The following is a 14,846-nucleotide window of genomic DNA, read 5'->3' on the forward strand; positions in this document are numbered from 1 at the left end:
TCTTTACGATTCTTTTTTCAACGGCAAACTACTTCTTTGACCGCCAGACGGCGAGTGAAAGCAATGCGTCAGCTGTTCATCGCGCACGTGCGCGATAAACAGCCAACTTCACTTTGGTTTCGCATGCAGTGGATTGCATCGGCAGCGTGCGATCAAGCGAAATGTCAACACCAGATCAGTTTGTTAGGATAAATGGATGTTGATGATGCTTCTGTTCTAGATATATTGTTTGAATATCGTAGAAAATCATGACTGCCGTAGCGCTACCGCAGAAGAAATACTATCGGCAACGGGCTCACTCTAATCCTATCGCAGATCACTGCATAGATTAGTAAGTCAGGTTATATATACCATGTATAAGCATGTGCCACCAAGAACCAAAAATTACTTCATGTAAATTCCGCCTCTTGACCTCACTATTACTTTGCAGTCCAAGGACTCCAAGTTCTATGAATTGGAATGAGCTATACCCTGAACATTTCCAAAGTATAAATGACAACAATGAGGCGGCGTTGCCTGACCAGGTGGAATTTGCAGACATTGGGTGTGGGTATGGCGGACTACTCGGTATGGATCAGTGCTATATGATGAATTGAAATTTTATGATCTGTCGCTAATTTTTTTTTCATAAATCTTACTTTGATTATAGTCACACTCTCAACCATGTTTCCGGAAAATTTAATTCTTGGAATGGAGATCAGAGTGAAAGTTTCTGATTATGTGACAGACCGCATAGCTGCTCTACGACTTCAGCATCCTGGTCAATACCAAAACATTGCATGCTTGAGGTCCAATGCCATGAAATATCTTCCCAATTACTTCCAAAAAGGACAGGTAGTGACTTGAGATTATTTTAATATTATTCATTGTCAATCAACTTATCTCCCCTGAACATTACAGTTGAAAAAGATGTTCTTTCTTTATCCGGATCCCCATTTCAAGAAGGCAAAACATAAGTGGCGCATCATTAATAAATCACTTCTTGCCGAATATGCCTATGTGCTAGCTGAAGGGGTTCGTACATTACCCATGCTGCTGTCGTTATTGTAAACAATATTTTTCCGATCATTGATATACATATACCTACTTGACATAGGCGATTGTTTACACAATGACTGACGTCAGAGATCTGCACGAATGGATGGTGCAGCATTTCACTGAACACCCATTATTCGAGAGAATCTCAGACAATGAAATCGTGAGTCTCATATTTTTGACACATTTTGATTGATAAGAATTTAAATTCGATTTCAAAAATTCCAGAACTCAGATCCGATTGTGGCAAAGCTTTACGAAAGCACAGAAGAAGGTCAAAAGGTGACGAGAAACAAGGGCGATAAATTTCCAGCAGTGTTTCGGCGCATTCCAGATCCATATGAGCAGAAACAATAAGCATTTGTACTATTCTCTCAGTAAGAATAAATTATTTTTCATCAAAAGGGCGAAAATAATCCTTCAACAACCATGTTAATTAATCAATTGCGCGATTCATCGGATGAATCATCAGCCTCAACATTGAATTTAACTTGAGATTCATGATGAGACTTATTGGGACCCACCCTGACTATATCATCACTCTGGAACTGATCGAGTGACCCTGTTGAAAATGACATTTGAGACATGTGGGAAGAATGTATGTCTTTTCGAGCTTACCCTGCGATTCTGATTCGCACATCGTATTCCGCATATGTGATCGTGGCTCTCTTTTTTGGTAGCAGAATTGTCTGATGTCTGCAGGCTCTTTGAAATGATTCAGACTCAATCCGAATTCTTCGTGTATTATTCCGAAAATTATCTGTGAGTAATATCGAACGTTAGGAATGCTGAAGAGATCGTTCGTCCAGAGTAACTTACCTGCTCAAAAATAGATGCAAGAAACTGCATAGGGGGTATGTCGTATGATTTATTTTCTAGCGTCCATCTCTTTGTTGGGGATATTTTGTACTGGCCGTATTTCACGTCTGGTATCCTTGTGAGAGATTCTTTTAAAGTGTGCACGAACATATTACTGTTGAGAACCTCCCTAGAGAATTGAAACCATAAGTCTGCTGTGTGGTAATAGGTTCTTTTTTATCGAGATTCCTATATCTTAATTACCAAATCATTCCTTCCAAGATCAGTGTAGTGATATCAATTAGTTTCTTGTCAATGTTATCGTAGCTGTCATTTCTTCGAGTTCTCAAGACTGCAGGTGGTGTGCTCTTCAACTGATCGTTCAATGTAGCCTTCAAGTCAGCATCCAATAAGCCATAGATATGCAGACTTATTGACAGTGACTTAGTGAAAGGTTTTGGTTTCTCTAATCGTTTCAGCCGAGGTTTCTTATTACAAACATACAATTTGTACTTCAATGAAACTGAACAATCGAAAACATTAGAAACTCTCCAACTCATGCATTTGAATCGGTTTTGCTTACCGGTTCTGTCATTCCCTCTTCCGTTATAACAAACTGACCTGCTAATTCCGTGCAAAGGGAATCGTACTCAATAATACTTTTCGTATATGCACTTTGTGCACTGAGGTCTAAGAATTCACAGCATAAATTGGCAGTTATTTTAGATGGATGAGAACGAGAAATAATTGTTATACGGAACGATTGCACTTTTGTCGGCTGGATCCTGCCACTAGCTGGTTCGGCGAATATCTCAATGATATTTGGCAGATTATAGCTACAAATTATTAATAATTGAAAGAGTCAAAGAAATTTCAAGAGTGGAAGTAATCATGGATAAACTATAATGTTATCGAACCTTCTCCATTGATATCCTATAACTTGATTCTTTGACTCATTGAAAATCATAACCACACGATAGAGTTTCGAGGAAACAGGCATTGGGGAAGCCGTGATATGCTCGATAGAGAAATGCACAGGAATCTCGGGGATAGCAAATTGATCCACGCATGAAACATTGTATGGAAGATATTTTGTTTTGTATGAAATATCAGTTTCTGCCTCAATTGATAGATTGGTCCATCTGTGCCCAAGCTGTAGCGGAAGATTCACCTGAAATATATGAAATAAATTGTAAAGAGCTCGGACAAATGAGAATAGTTTAGATGAAAGAGCATACTTTGTAAGATCCGAAGCTCCTTGGTTGAAACTTGAAGATAATTGGCAAATGAGATCGCCCAAGTAGAGTTCCATGGGGATTTCTACACCGAAATATTTCGCTCATATTTTTTATATTTATTTCATAAAGGGGATTAATATCTAATGTGTACGTCACTTCGTGGTCCGTTGAATTATATAGCCAACACATCTAGTGAAGGATTTAAAAATAAACTCGAATGCCGATTCAAGAAAACGATGTACAGAAGATACCTGATTTACAGCATCCATATCGCCGATATAAGTCTTTTCCAATGAAACATGTTTCGTCAGAAGGCTGGGACCACCCTCATCCTGAGATAGAGCTACGATATCGGCATTGATGATAATACTGCGGTTTTTGGATAAACTCAATTGCCATTGTAAGCTGGTCATTCCCAATATTACATAGCATACTTGAATAGTGATGATAGCTTTATCGTGTGGCTGCAATGAGAAAGATTGAAATTATAAGAAAGTGTAAATTGGAAAACTAAACTTTTTCAACTAAATTAAAATTACCAGCAGAACTCCCTTCTTGGGGAAAATAGTGCAGGCTAATCTGTGATTGCAACAATATTCCTTATATTTAAATGTCAATCCACGGGTCTTAATAATTTGCTGACAATCACATTTTTTCACTCTTTTTATATCCCATGTTGATTGTACTGCAGTGGAATTGACAACGAGTAATTTTATGAGCAACGATTCCCTGTTCAAAACTGATTCGGGAAAGCGGAGATGGATTACTTCTTTATTACCAGGTAAAATGGAATTGGTAATAGCATTGAACCTGAAAGAAACTTGATTAATATTGAACCTATGGAAACTTGAAAGTTATTACAATGAGAAAATATTGTTGGAGTGCTCCTATAACTTACTGGTCAATTCCTAATAAATTCCAGAGTATTGCCTTGCTTACATATTCTTCATTGGTCAAATATAGTAGATCTTTGATCTGCATATTACATACAATTAAAGTAGCTACATGCTACACAAACACTTATGTGCTGATTACCTCAAAGCTAGGCAAGACACACATGCAGTTTATTTTGCAAACATCTCTCGGATCTACTGTGGATAAGGTATCCTCTACCAGAGCATTGGGTCTTAACAAATACTGAACGATTAACTGATGAAAACCAGGCTCGGATGGTGTTATATAAATATCGATCTTCTGATCACTTCCAGGAAGGATTGTCTGTACTAATGGTTCGATTTTAACATTGTGCAACACATGCCCGACACGGGCGCAGGATTGCTCGCATCTTAACTTGTAATGAATTTTGATTGAACCAGAATTAAATAGCTGAAAACTCAATTTTTTTGTTTCGCCATATGCAACGGTTCCAAAATTAAGTTCCTCTGGTAATGCCTACAACAAAATAACGAGCCATTAACTTTATTGTAGCCAGGCAAGAATAATCATTTCTCCAACTTGTACTTATATTCCATAGATTTACCACAAGAAATTCTGATTCTGCCTTTCCAATAATTTCAAGGGGTATATTTGTATTGACCTCCATTTCCATTTCCATTCCCATTTTATTGCCACCTTCCAAAGTTGTCACACAACAATTAACCACATAACTATGATCACCAATATCTTTGGGACAGAATAACCACTCATGGGTCAAAATTTCATTAGCCTGAATGATTCCACGTGATTGATTCACATTTAATGAAGAGGGAATATCGGAGAATGTGTATCTGCAGGTATGAGCTATGAATACCTATACATGGATTGAAATCTCACCTGCCTGCAATCTTACCTGATGCAATGTCTTGTAATATTCCGCATAGTTACTGGGGCAATCTCTTCGCATCCTGGGTGTACAGTGGGGAATTCAACTTTATTGTTGCCACCAAAACTGAGTTTAGGGTATTCCGTAGAAGCCATGAACTCAATGGGCACCTCATTTTTTGGGTTCCCATTAAATTGGACAGACCATTGTTCAACGTATACTTGCTCATCTTTAGTCTCAGGGAAGAATTGCACAACTACTATTTGATAATCTCTGAAATGAGCACATGATGGAGAAATGCAAATCTCACAACATTACAGCAATCTGTATACCTGTGAATTATTCCTACCATCGGCTTTACAATGAATTGAGTTTTTTGTGGAGGAATGAATCTGAAAGTCATTGCGAGTTGTCCATGCGAATTTATGAGGAAAGTTGTGTACACAATTGATTGTGGGAGGCACGGAGGTAGAATCACAGTTTGGGGAAGTTCATATAGCGGGATCCAGCCAATTGACCCAGGGGAAAACGAATGTCCTGGATAAAAGAACTGTCGTGACACTGCATGGGATAAAAAATCTGATGCTCACCGATCAAGCGAATGGATACTGCAAGTGGGATGGGGACTTGCCAGCTCAAATTAGAGTCTGACTTAGAAATTTTAGCTTCCCAGAAGACCTCTGCCAATAGCTCTTCGGAGAACAGAGTATCTGGCTTATTTGGATGGAAATTTACTTGAAAAATGCCAGATTTTTGTCTGGGTATAGTTGTTCTACTAGGTTCAATGTTGAATACACATTTCAAATCTATGGTATAAATTACTCATCAACATGTTCCACAGAATGAATTTCAAAATTACTATGTAATGTAATGCTCACTTTTAATCCATTTTACCGTCATATCTGTTGTACTATTATTTGAGAGGGATATGGTTCGTGGTACGGATTCAAAATTCTTTTTTGTGCTCATCTTTGCCCACCCAAAGTCTAGATAATTATCAGATATAGCGATAGGTGGATGGGCGTCTTTTGGAAACTTGAGAGAATCGCTCATATAGCCGGAAAATCCTTTGATGAGTGGTGCAGGATCAGAAAAAATTACAGGGCAAAATTCACCTCCACCATCCCAGATGGGGGAGGGGCCTTGATATCCATATAGCTCAATAACTATAGGACTCTGGTAACAGAATAATATGACATCAAGTCTACTATTCATCGAAATAACAAAAACCCTGTACCTGATGGTGAATCAAACATGGAAGATTGAATGTGTAGAGCCCTGGCGATGGGGGGGAAAAAGTTATTACAACACGCGTGTGATTATTTGCACTTATTGTTCCTTTTGTTATATCCAATTTAAACGGACAGTGAACTTCGTCAATATCAAACATAAAGATTGCAGGCATCTCAGAAGCATTTGTGAGCCGCAAGCACTTTTTGACTGCTTGTCTTTTTTTTGAGCATATCATTGCCAGACGCGACACTGATGAAACTACATTCGGACCTTTTGTGGAACAGGTTCATCAATCATTTTCTGAAGCAACTTTCAATGGAAATGTTCATAATTACCAATAGATGTTCCTTGTAAAAAAATTTTGTGACAGATGCGATCACAGTTCATGATACTTAGGTAGCCAATGTTTTGATGGAAAGGTAAATTTGGATGATATTCAATTACGCAATCGATGGCGACTCCGGGTAGTAAATCCCAATTGTAAAAGTCTAGCTTAAATACCTCATCTAGTGGATTTTTCTCAGGGTCCCGATGAACTTCGTAACACTGCTTTACCTGTGAATACAAACTGTTTATTACATTCAATTAAGTAACCAACTGATTAATTATTGCAAGAAGAAGAAAATGTCATACACAGCTTTCATTCAGAACCTTAAAAGTTCTCTTCGCAGCCGACCCAACGCTCACTCGTCCAAAATTAATTTTTATCAGCTTCATCTTATGTTGATTCCTGCAGCAGCCAGACATTTTGCAAGTTTAAGTACTTATTATTTTCTATTGAAATTGGCATTGACTTAAAAATATTCTTCAGTCAACGAAATTAACTTCAACAGTCAACAATTGAATGAATTTGGTTTAAAGGGAACCCCGATTCACCGCGTAATGGGTGTACGTTGTGTCACCTAACATAAGGTGCACTGCAACAATACTGCAGCTATGTAGTACTCAACAAAGAGAATCTCGATTTGTTAAGCGATGTGTACGATACATCGAATGTGCGATTTTTCTTATACCGCAATCCCGTATTTGGGTTTTAAAAGTTTTTACAAAAGACGTCAAATAGGAGAATACATTTCAGTGGACAAGATGCAACATCTGCTAGAAATATGGGTATTTAAGAAGATTTAATGACAACTCTAGTCACAATAAGCCATTAAATCCTATTTGTGAAAGTTCTACGCCAGATTGGAAATTTTCTGCTCTTTAAAAATGTGAAAATTCAAACCACTGGACGCAGCATTCGATAACTATCGATGCCTAAATCGCAATATATAAATACGAGATATTTTGGTGGCAATGCCCCCGGGGCCTTCACCCCCGGGCTGTTGTGATACATTGCACTCATCAGTGGTATTCGGCTTGGAGTGTATAGGCCATTCTTCAGTCAATGGTATAGGTATGTATAAATACATCGTGACAGCAGGTAGATGCGCGATAAATTTGTAAATCAGTTGGCTCAAGTCTGGAACTTTCATATCTCTTACATCTAGAACTAATTTTCTACAGCCTCGTCCATATCTAACTTACCATTCTTATCAGAATGAGTTGAAGATTTTTCTACTTGGACGAATTCATTATTCCTTCAGTAGCTGTTATCCAAGAGCTAACCTCAGCCATTATCAAAAGTGTAAAATGACAACGGCACAGGTAAGTGAGCTCTATAATTCTGCATTTGACAATGATCATTTGTTACATTTAGCAGTAAGCGTTGATATTTCTTTCTCATTTTAGATCGATCGAGTTCTTGAGCTGTACAAATCTGTGGTACAAAACCCTTCGTTGTCAGATGCAAGAATTTTAGATGTCAATGCAGGAAATATAACTGTCCAAAGTTCGTGGAATCAGAGGAACCTTGATAGACGGGTGACCCAAAAATTCACTCAACAGCATGTCCTGAACTCAAGTCTTGAAAAACTAATTGAAACCTTTCCAATCGATGTAACAACAGAGTAAGAAGTCCATTCAATTCTCACAACCTTCATTAGGATTTATTAAAATACCACCATTCAAAAAATGTATTATTTCTCAAGAATCACTGCATCGTCTACTGATGACGAACAGCGAAGAGCGGTGCTCAGGCAAGCGACAGTGGACAACACCGCAAAACAATTCATTGAAATTTGGGACAGACAACATCTAGTGAAAAATTATGACCTGTCGGCAATAGATGTGCATGGCGACATTTATACTGATAGTGAGTAACAAAATAATAGAAACACCACACTAGTGTTCCTAGATGTGAATGATGGATTAAACAATTCATTAATTTTACAGCTGAATTCGGGGCATTTAATTGGTCACCTGATAAATCTAAGCTCGTTTATATTGCTGAGAAAAAGCTTAGTAAATCCAGTGCATTCTATAAACAAGCATCTCAAGATAAAACAACACCAACCACCCCAAAATCGGACGAGGAAACGAGGGTACTATAAATTTCCATAATCATATCAAAATTCAATACGTACTATAATATAAAAGTTTTTCAATCAAGTGACCTGATTCAGAATTCAAAAAGAACGTATCAGCTGAAACTCATCTAGGTTTGTCTGATACCATAAATCTGATATCAGCACTAATTTGTTTTTGAAGATAGGTATCTTGTTCTATGTTTCAGAGACCACTAATTAATCAGTTGATAGTAGATATGTGAGAAGGATGTCAAACTAATCAACAAATGCGAACGCGAGTTTTTTTTTATATCAGTATTTTTGTTTCAGGGAAATGAGTATTTGTATAAGCCGCATTGGGGAGAGCGATTAGTGGGCAAACACCGGCCTGTAGTTGTCATATTAGATACAGAGGCAGATACAATTACACCTCTGTCTGGTATACCAGCAGATTTATCCCCAGGGCAACCCCAGTGGAGCCCGGATGGCAAGGATATCATTGGAGTGGCATGGAAACATGAGCCCAGATATCTTGGGCTCATTGCATGTACAAACAGAAACTCGTGGATATTTCAATTGAAGAATGGAGAATACAGTAAATACATTGATCTATGTTTATTCCCTCTACCACTGATGACATGAAAGTAATTTTGGTCATATTACTCAATCGTAAATAAATAGCTGTGATATCGAGCGACAATTGTGCTGTACGGGCCCCACGGTTCAGTCCAGATGGACGATACCTCGTGTGGCTGGAAAGAGAAGCAGGTGGACCGCATCATAACGCACAAAGACTGATGCGCAAGGCATGGACCAGTACTGCAACCGAGGTCTGTGTCCAAATTATGTTCATTCTAGTTCAGCAAAGTACTGATATGGAAATATTTTTTAGCCCGAGATTCTGATCGATGTGATTAACGTCAGTATCACGATAAGTAACGAGAAACAGTTTTACGGTCTTTATAATCAAAGCTTGCCTCAACGTTGCTGGAGTAGCGATTCCCGATATTTATTTCTGAGCACACCTCAACGTGCAAATACTAGATCCTACATCGTAAATATAGGTAAGTCCATTTAAGATCGCCTTACCAAAGGCAATTGTTACATGGTCGGTCTATTCGTTCACAGATACCAAAACGATGTTTGAGATCACAAACGATACTAGCAGTTTGTCCATATTGGACGTCAAAGATGATTTTATTGCTTTTACACGAAGTTCCCTTGTTGAGCCAACCAGACTCACGGTAGGACGATTTGTTGAGACTGCTTCTAACTTGGGAAATATTGAGCGAGTAGAAATTTCAACACCTTTGCAAATTGAGGGGCTCGAGAACCTTAAATACGAGTTCATCGAACACTTGTATGATAACAACGATGACGTCAGTAAGTGGACAAGTTTCAAACTCTTATTTGTGTAAAGTGCAATTCCTTAGTGCTGAATGTGAAACGGCATTTTATACTCAACAGAACAATTCAACTCGATATACTTCGGTCCTGCAAGTGGAAGCGCTGCATCTGTACCTCTGATAGTCACTCCACATGGTGGGCCACATTCCTCATTTGCAAATGCCTTTTCGCTGGATCAAACTATCTTTGCCTTACTCGGTATGAAACCTAAATGATGAAAAATTGTTTATATTATCAATTCCCGACTAGATAATTACCACTATTCAAAAATCTCATAGGCTTTGGAATATTGCAAGTAAACTATCGTGGTTCTACGGGGATGGGTTCGAAAAACGTAGAATTTCTGCCAGGTAAAGTGGGACGCTCAGATACATTGGATTGCGTAACTGCTACCCAAGAGGCAATTAAGAAATACTCGTTCCTCAGTCCGGCGCGCATGGGGCTTTATGGTGGTTCGCATGGAGGCTTTTTAGTAGCTCATCTCAGCGGACAATATCCTGTAAGATATGAATAATATGGATTCTCAGTTGCCCTCTATTGAGAAAAATGATTTTTCACCAATGGGCAGAACACGGAGATTCTCAAATTCAAATTATCATTCATTTTTTAGACCCTATATAAAGCAGTCGTGGCAAGGAATCCGGTCATCGATATTGCAGCTATGTTCACCATATCTGACATTCCGGATTGGTAAGAACCACTAACTTTCCAATTGTTTTATCATCCACCTGATTTATCTGCACAGTTATGTTCACTTTTAGCCGAAATACACTGCCCAGAGAAGACTCAAATAACTTGTAAGCCTAGCATTGCTTCGGCATGTTAAAAGTTTTGTAAGTTTTCGCGTAGAAATAACGCCATCCTTACCCTTTACCCTATTTCCACTAACCATTGATTCGAAATGACAAAAACTTTCTCTAGAAAACAACAGCATCGTGATTGAGTGAGTGACAATTTGTTCGTTTTAATGAATTTCCAGGTGTGCCGTTGAAGCAGGCTTTCCTTACTATGAATCTATCCCTCAACCTCTGGGTACGGAGATGTTCATAAAGATGTTCGAAAGCTCACCGATTATTCATGCTGATAAAGTTCGAGCGCCAACATTGATGTGCATTGGTACTAATGATTTACGTGTGCCATCAAGTCAGGGAAAGCTTTGGCATCATCGACTCAAGGCCAACAACGTCATCACCAAGTATGTATCATCGCAATTATTTCTTGAACACGTATTTCGTAATTTCCAGATGCAAAGGGAACTTGCAATGTCACCCAAGAAATATTCGTAATAAAGTTTTCAAATATCTTTGAAGGATGTTGGTGTACGAGGACAATCATGCCCTGGGTTCTGGAGCTGTCGAAATCGACAATATTATCAACGCGGCCCTATGGCTGATGGAGTATACTTCAGCCACTACGGAATAAAGAACCTACCGAGTCTCTGTGGCTGGTTAATTTCCATCAAATATATTTACGACAACTTTCTCAATTGTAAAAAAAAGACTTCCAATATTTTGCTACTCTTTATGTAACTACTCTGGGAAGGAGTGATATTACTTCTATTAATGCGTGTGTCATGTACTGTTATAAAGTTTGTATTTACAGAATACCATTACTTAGATACTTTTTGTATCACAATAAATTCAAATATACATAATACATATACAAATAGATCCATATATTTTTCTCTGCATTAATGGTTATGCAGCATAATAAGAAATCATGCTTTTATAAAAATACATTCATTGAGCTCTTGAATGTTGTGTTTTAGATAATTGGCTGTGTCACCACAACCCTTTACCTTACTTTTGAAGTCAGGAGTTTCTCCTAATCTCACACATCCTTATGCATATCACAATAATTCATAAGAATTGGATTCCTTTGATAAAACTTATTCTACAAATGATCCTTTGTTTCATTCAATGATTATCGTACTACACGATATGAATGAAAAAAGACTATTACCTCTACAATTGTGACACGTTCGTACCCATGAATCTAAAAAAATTAATCTTATTTGCTGTCACTACTTTTTCATCTGGCATTAGATGGAAGACGCACAACTAGCTGTCATTAAATTATAATCAAATTGAGAGTGAACTATGTTAGAGAAACGCTACCAGCAAACGATGACCTAAATTCGACTATGGTAGAAGAAACGAAAAAATAATAAATAAATAACATCAAAAACAGTGCTATTGTGCGAATGTTACATATTTATAAATAACTGGCAACGACTCCACATAAGGGTCATGATCGGTTATTCAGATCTATGCGTAAAGCGGATATAGACAAAGCCAATGTAAGTACCATTATTGAATAATATCTAGCAGCCGCAGTCAAATAAGTAGTTCGAAGTAAAAATTGATCAGTGGCTCAACACTACGAGACTGGTGGTACGCTAGGGTAATTCAGAGTATTATATTCGTCGTATCAATAATGGGGACGCACTAGGTAGCGTCTTGATAAAATTTTATCAAATATTAGTACAAAAATAATTAAAAAACTATCCCGCTGGAAGCTCTAAAATTCTGTTACCAGCATACCTATATTACATTAGATTTATAGTATTACTTTCGATTAATCTTCGAGATCCTCAGAACGCTTTGAAAATACAATTTGTAGTTTTGTCGGAATGACGGTAAAAGTACATTCTACAGTGAAAGAATCTGTAAAGATTGTACTAAAATTTCGGTAAAGAGAAACTTCGATTAGCCTTTTCAAAGCGGTCTACCTCCAATGGCCCCTTAAGCCGAAGTTATATTGAATAAGATTCACTGACATTTGCTGTATTTACAAACTTCCCACTTAGTAGTCTTAGTGACAACCTAGGTATTGCAGAATATCGATTGGATTAGAACTAGATCTGTTTTCCTTACTGTAATTCCTAAACTGACCCGTTGGGTGTCAGAATAAACCGGTCAGGGACGATCACTCTATGACAGTCCCGCTATTATTTCAGATTTTTACTGCGTCCGTCTGTTTGACCAACAATGGAGGAATTTAAGAACAATGCCGATAGAATTTTAAGTCAAAAATAAGCATGTTATTTGACCGTTGTAAAAATTCCGTTGCCGGTCAATCGGTTGTAGGAATTTTTTCATTTCGGCAAGTGCTTTCACCTGTAAAACTGTATTTGACGGGCAGTTGACGGGTCACACGCCCATTCGTCTCTGGAAATAATATTCGCAGAGAATGAATTATTTTCTGACTCAGTTTAAACATTTGGCTGTCAAGTTACGTGGCAGCTGGAATTGATGGCTCTGGAAATAATGAATCATAACTTGGCGGGAGATCCTTGTCATGCACAGGTCTGGAAGATGCTTCATCCAGCATCGGAGCCGTAGGAACGACGGAACGACTGCTAGAGTCCCTTGTTCTTAAATTGATAGGCTGCGCATTCGTTGCTCCAGCATTTGGTCCAGCACAATCCGGAGACCAACATAATTTTTTGTGCTTGCGACAAGTCCACAAGCACATCACGAACAAAAGAAAGGATAAAATAAGGGTAGTTACCGCACCTACGGTGACCTTGGTGCCTGTGCCATTGCTAACAATTTCACATCCCACCTCATCCCGACAAGTATCGATTGGGCAATTTCTATAGCCGTCACAGTAATATTTCTCCCAGATGCAGTAATTACTAGAGTTCATCCGGTATTTCGTGGTATCCTTTACTTTGTCACAATCTGTAAAAGAAAAGTGTGCTACTTATTCATCTATTGTTTGACACTTTTTTTACATCACTCATGAACTGGAGATAAAAGTATCCAAACTAGAAACATCTTAAAATTACGGAATAACCTTGTGTCAATAGTAATCTTTGTTGTTCTAATGTAATCTTATCTTTGATAACAGACCATCTTTATTATATTTGTTATGTGCTTGACTGTCAAACACAGCTTTTGGGATATAGGTATATTTCATGTAGGTTTTTCATTCTTTGTAAGTCAGTATAGTGCAAAATAAATTGAATGATAAAGACCTTTGTAAGGTGTATAAACGATGCTGAGATCCAAAGTTTCGCCAGGCAATAGTTTCTCCTTGGAAATGAATATGCGAGTCTCTAGTTCACCTTTCGGACTCTTAAATTCAAGACGAGAAGAATTCCACCTCAATGAATTTGAGAGTTCAATACTGTCATCTGCTTCCGGTAAAGATTGATGTGCCATATCCCTGTGATCCAAAACACCACAGAACCATGGGCTTTTCCTACCATCTTCTTTGAACTAAAAAATACTTCTGGTTTAGTGCTTTCCTGACATTACTCCAATCAACTTAGTAGTAAATTTGACTATAGGGTCTCTTCACACATAATGTAATTGAAAATCCATAATTACCTGGACCCAATCTAAACATTCATTTCCATTACGTCGAAATGACATATTTTGAATGACTGCAAATAATCCTGTATGGCGACTTGTTTTAAATACATATTTGCAAAACTTGTCAACGCTAGTTGTCCAGGGATCAAACATGTGGCTAGGCCTAACGATAACCGCTGCGTCCTCTGCATCGGGCAACTTGATAGTTTGCTTAGAGCTATAGAGATGACAAATCTTAGGACTTTCCATCGCATCTGAAAAAGGTTTCAGGATATGGATTACTTGTCACGCTTGTTTACGAGAGGTTAGCATGAGCTTAACGCGTGTATTGAGACAAAGGCTCGCAAGAATTTGATTACCTATCTAAAAACATTGAAGACTAATTTCAAATTTATTTACTCACATTCTGTATACAGAGAAGAACCGTGAACGATAATGGTCAATGAGTAAAATGCATAAATAATGTTGACAGCACGAAGCCCGGGCATCTTGATAGAACTGTCATCGAGGTGAACCGAACACATGAATGACAACACCAAGTAGTGAGCAATCGGCTACCACATCGTTCGGCGCACTGTATACATATACCTATATACTCATAGTATATGTATGTGTATGTATACATATATCATATCAGTGGTTCAGCGAGTACTTCAGCCCAAAG

At 38.0% G+C, this 14,846-nt stretch overlaps 4 protein-coding genes across 5 annotated transcripts; 2 read left to right on the plus strand and 2 right to left on the minus strand.

Annotated features, from left to right (window-relative positions):
* The first annotated feature begins 15 nt into the window (after positions 1 to 15).
* LOC105693423 (tRNA (guanine-N(7)-)-methyltransferase) lies at positions 16 to 1,439 on the plus strand. The gene is made up of 6 exons (XM_012413344.3): positions 16 to 331; positions 431 to 567; positions 650 to 834; positions 901 to 1,014; positions 1,097 to 1,198; positions 1,264 to 1,439. The coding sequence occupies exons 1-6, from the start codon at positions 249 to 251 to the stop codon at positions 1,390 to 1,392; spliced, it is 750 nt and encodes a 249-aa protein (XP_012268767.2). The 5' UTR covers positions 16 to 248; the 3' UTR covers positions 1,393 to 1,439.
* A 16-nt stretch (positions 1,440 to 1,455) lies between these two features.
* LOC105693322 (cilia- and flagella-associated protein 65-like) lies at positions 1,456 to 7,187 on the minus strand. Its single transcript, XM_048648872.1, has 19 exons — positions 6,700 to 7,187; positions 6,382 to 6,621; positions 6,042 to 6,349; positions 5,712 to 5,743; positions 5,469 to 5,639; positions 5,166 to 5,412; positions 4,861 to 5,106; positions 4,552 to 4,798; positions 4,107 to 4,463; positions 3,970 to 4,046; positions 3,611 to 3,881; positions 3,323 to 3,535; positions 3,072 to 3,260; positions 2,751 to 3,004; positions 2,417 to 2,669; positions 2,098 to 2,321; positions 1,855 to 2,023; positions 1,654 to 1,795; positions 1,456 to 1,597 (listed from the first exon to the last, which is right to left on the minus strand). The coding sequence occupies exons 1-19, from the start codon at positions 6,811 to 6,813 to the stop codon at positions 1,476 to 1,478; spliced, it is 3,876 nt and encodes a 1,291-aa protein (XP_048504829.1). The 5' UTR covers positions 6,814 to 7,187; the 3' UTR covers positions 1,456 to 1,475.
* Positions 7,188 to 7,338: 151 nt separating this feature from the next.
* Positions 7,339 to 11,528, plus strand: LOC105693512 (acylamino-acid-releasing enzyme-like). Of its 2 annotated transcripts, XM_012413499.3 has the most exons (14): positions 7,339 to 7,462; positions 7,573 to 7,713; positions 7,798 to 8,015; positions 8,097 to 8,260; positions 8,341 to 8,489; positions 8,784 to 9,048; positions 9,135 to 9,283; positions 9,346 to 9,517; positions 9,582 to 9,836; positions 9,921 to 10,058; positions 10,139 to 10,359; positions 10,471 to 10,550; positions 10,840 to 11,055; positions 11,171 to 11,528. In XM_012413499.3, the coding sequence occupies exons 2-14, from the start codon at positions 7,699 to 7,701 to the stop codon at positions 11,280 to 11,282; spliced, it is 2,154 nt and encodes a 717-aa protein (XP_012268922.2). In that variant the 5' UTR covers positions 7,339 to 7,462; positions 7,573 to 7,698; the 3' UTR covers positions 11,283 to 11,528. The 2 variants fall into 2 exon arrangements, with proteins under 2 accessions (XP_012268922.2, XP_048504976.1); XM_048649019.1 differs by lacking the exon at positions 7,339 to 7,462 and having other exon boundaries at positions 7,469 to 7,713.
* On the minus strand, positions 11,437 to 14,840 carry LOC105693513. The gene is made up of 4 exons (XM_012413500.3): positions 14,586 to 14,840; positions 14,198 to 14,436; positions 13,843 to 14,086; positions 11,437 to 13,546 (listed from the first exon to the last, which is right to left on the minus strand). The coding sequence occupies exons 1-4, from the start codon at positions 14,704 to 14,706 to the stop codon at positions 13,095 to 13,097; spliced, it is 1,056 nt and encodes a 351-aa protein (XP_012268923.2). The 5' UTR covers positions 14,707 to 14,840; the 3' UTR covers positions 11,437 to 13,094.
* Positions 14,841 to 14,846: the final 6 nt, after the last annotated feature.

This window comes from Athalia rosae, chromosome 1 (genome assembly GCF_917208135.1).
Source record: "Athalia rosae chromosome 1, iyAthRosa1.1, whole genome shotgun sequence".
Classification (NCBI taxonomy): Eukaryota; Metazoa; Arthropoda; class Insecta; order Hymenoptera; family Athaliidae; genus Athalia; species Athalia rosae.

What these genes read in the sequence shown, in the direction of transcription:
- LOC105693513 (XM_012413500.3), bottom strand. Translation starts at nt 14,706, where the DNA reads ATGTGTTCGGTTCACCTCGATGACAGTTCTATCAAGATGCCCGGGCTT. An exon ending in TTCTTCTCTGTATACAGAAT is followed by an intron (nt 14,437 to 14,585) that starts GTGAGTAAATAA and finishes AACCTTTTTCAG; the next exon opens with ATGCGATGGAAAGTCCTAAG. An exon ending in CGTTTATACACCTTACAAAG is followed by an intron (nt 13,547 to 13,842) that starts GTCTTTATCATT and finishes TTTCTTTTACAG; the next exon opens with ATTGTGACAAAGTAAAGGAT.
- LOC105693322 (XM_048648872.1), bottom strand. Translation starts at nt 6,813, where the DNA reads ATGTCTGGCTGCTGCAGGAATCAACATAAGATGAAGCTGATAAAAATT. An exon ending in ATAGGATATCAATGGAGAAG is followed by an intron (nt 2,670 to 2,750) that starts GTTCGATAACAT and finishes AATAATTTGTAG; the next exon opens with CTATAATCTGCCAAATATCA. An exon ending in GTGCGAATCAGAATCGCAGG is followed by an intron (nt 1,598 to 1,653) that starts GTAAGCTCGAAA and finishes CATTTTCAACAG; the next exon opens with GGTCACTCGATCAGTTCCAG.
- LOC105693423 (XM_012413344.3), top strand. Translation starts at nt 249, where the DNA reads ATGACTGCCGTAGCGCTACCGCAGAAGAAATACTATCGGCAACGGGCT. An exon ending in TGGGTATGGCGGACTACTCG is followed by an intron (nt 568 to 649) that starts GTATGGATCAGT and finishes CTTTGATTATAG; the next exon opens with TCACACTCTCAACCATGTTT. An exon ending in ATTACTTCCAAAAAGGACAG is followed by an intron (nt 835 to 900) that starts GTAGTGACTTGA and finishes TGAACATTACAG; the next exon opens with TTGAAAAAGATGTTCTTTCT.
- LOC105693512 (XM_012413499.3), top strand. An exon ending in GGACCAGTACTGCAACCGAG is followed by an intron (nt 9,284 to 9,345) that starts GTCTGTGTCCAA and finishes AATATTTTTTAG; the next exon opens with CCCGAGATTCTGATCGATGT. An exon ending in TGATAACAACGATGACGTCA is followed by an intron (nt 9,837 to 9,920) that starts GTAAGTGGACAA and finishes TATACTCAACAG; the next exon opens with AACAATTCAACTCGATATAC.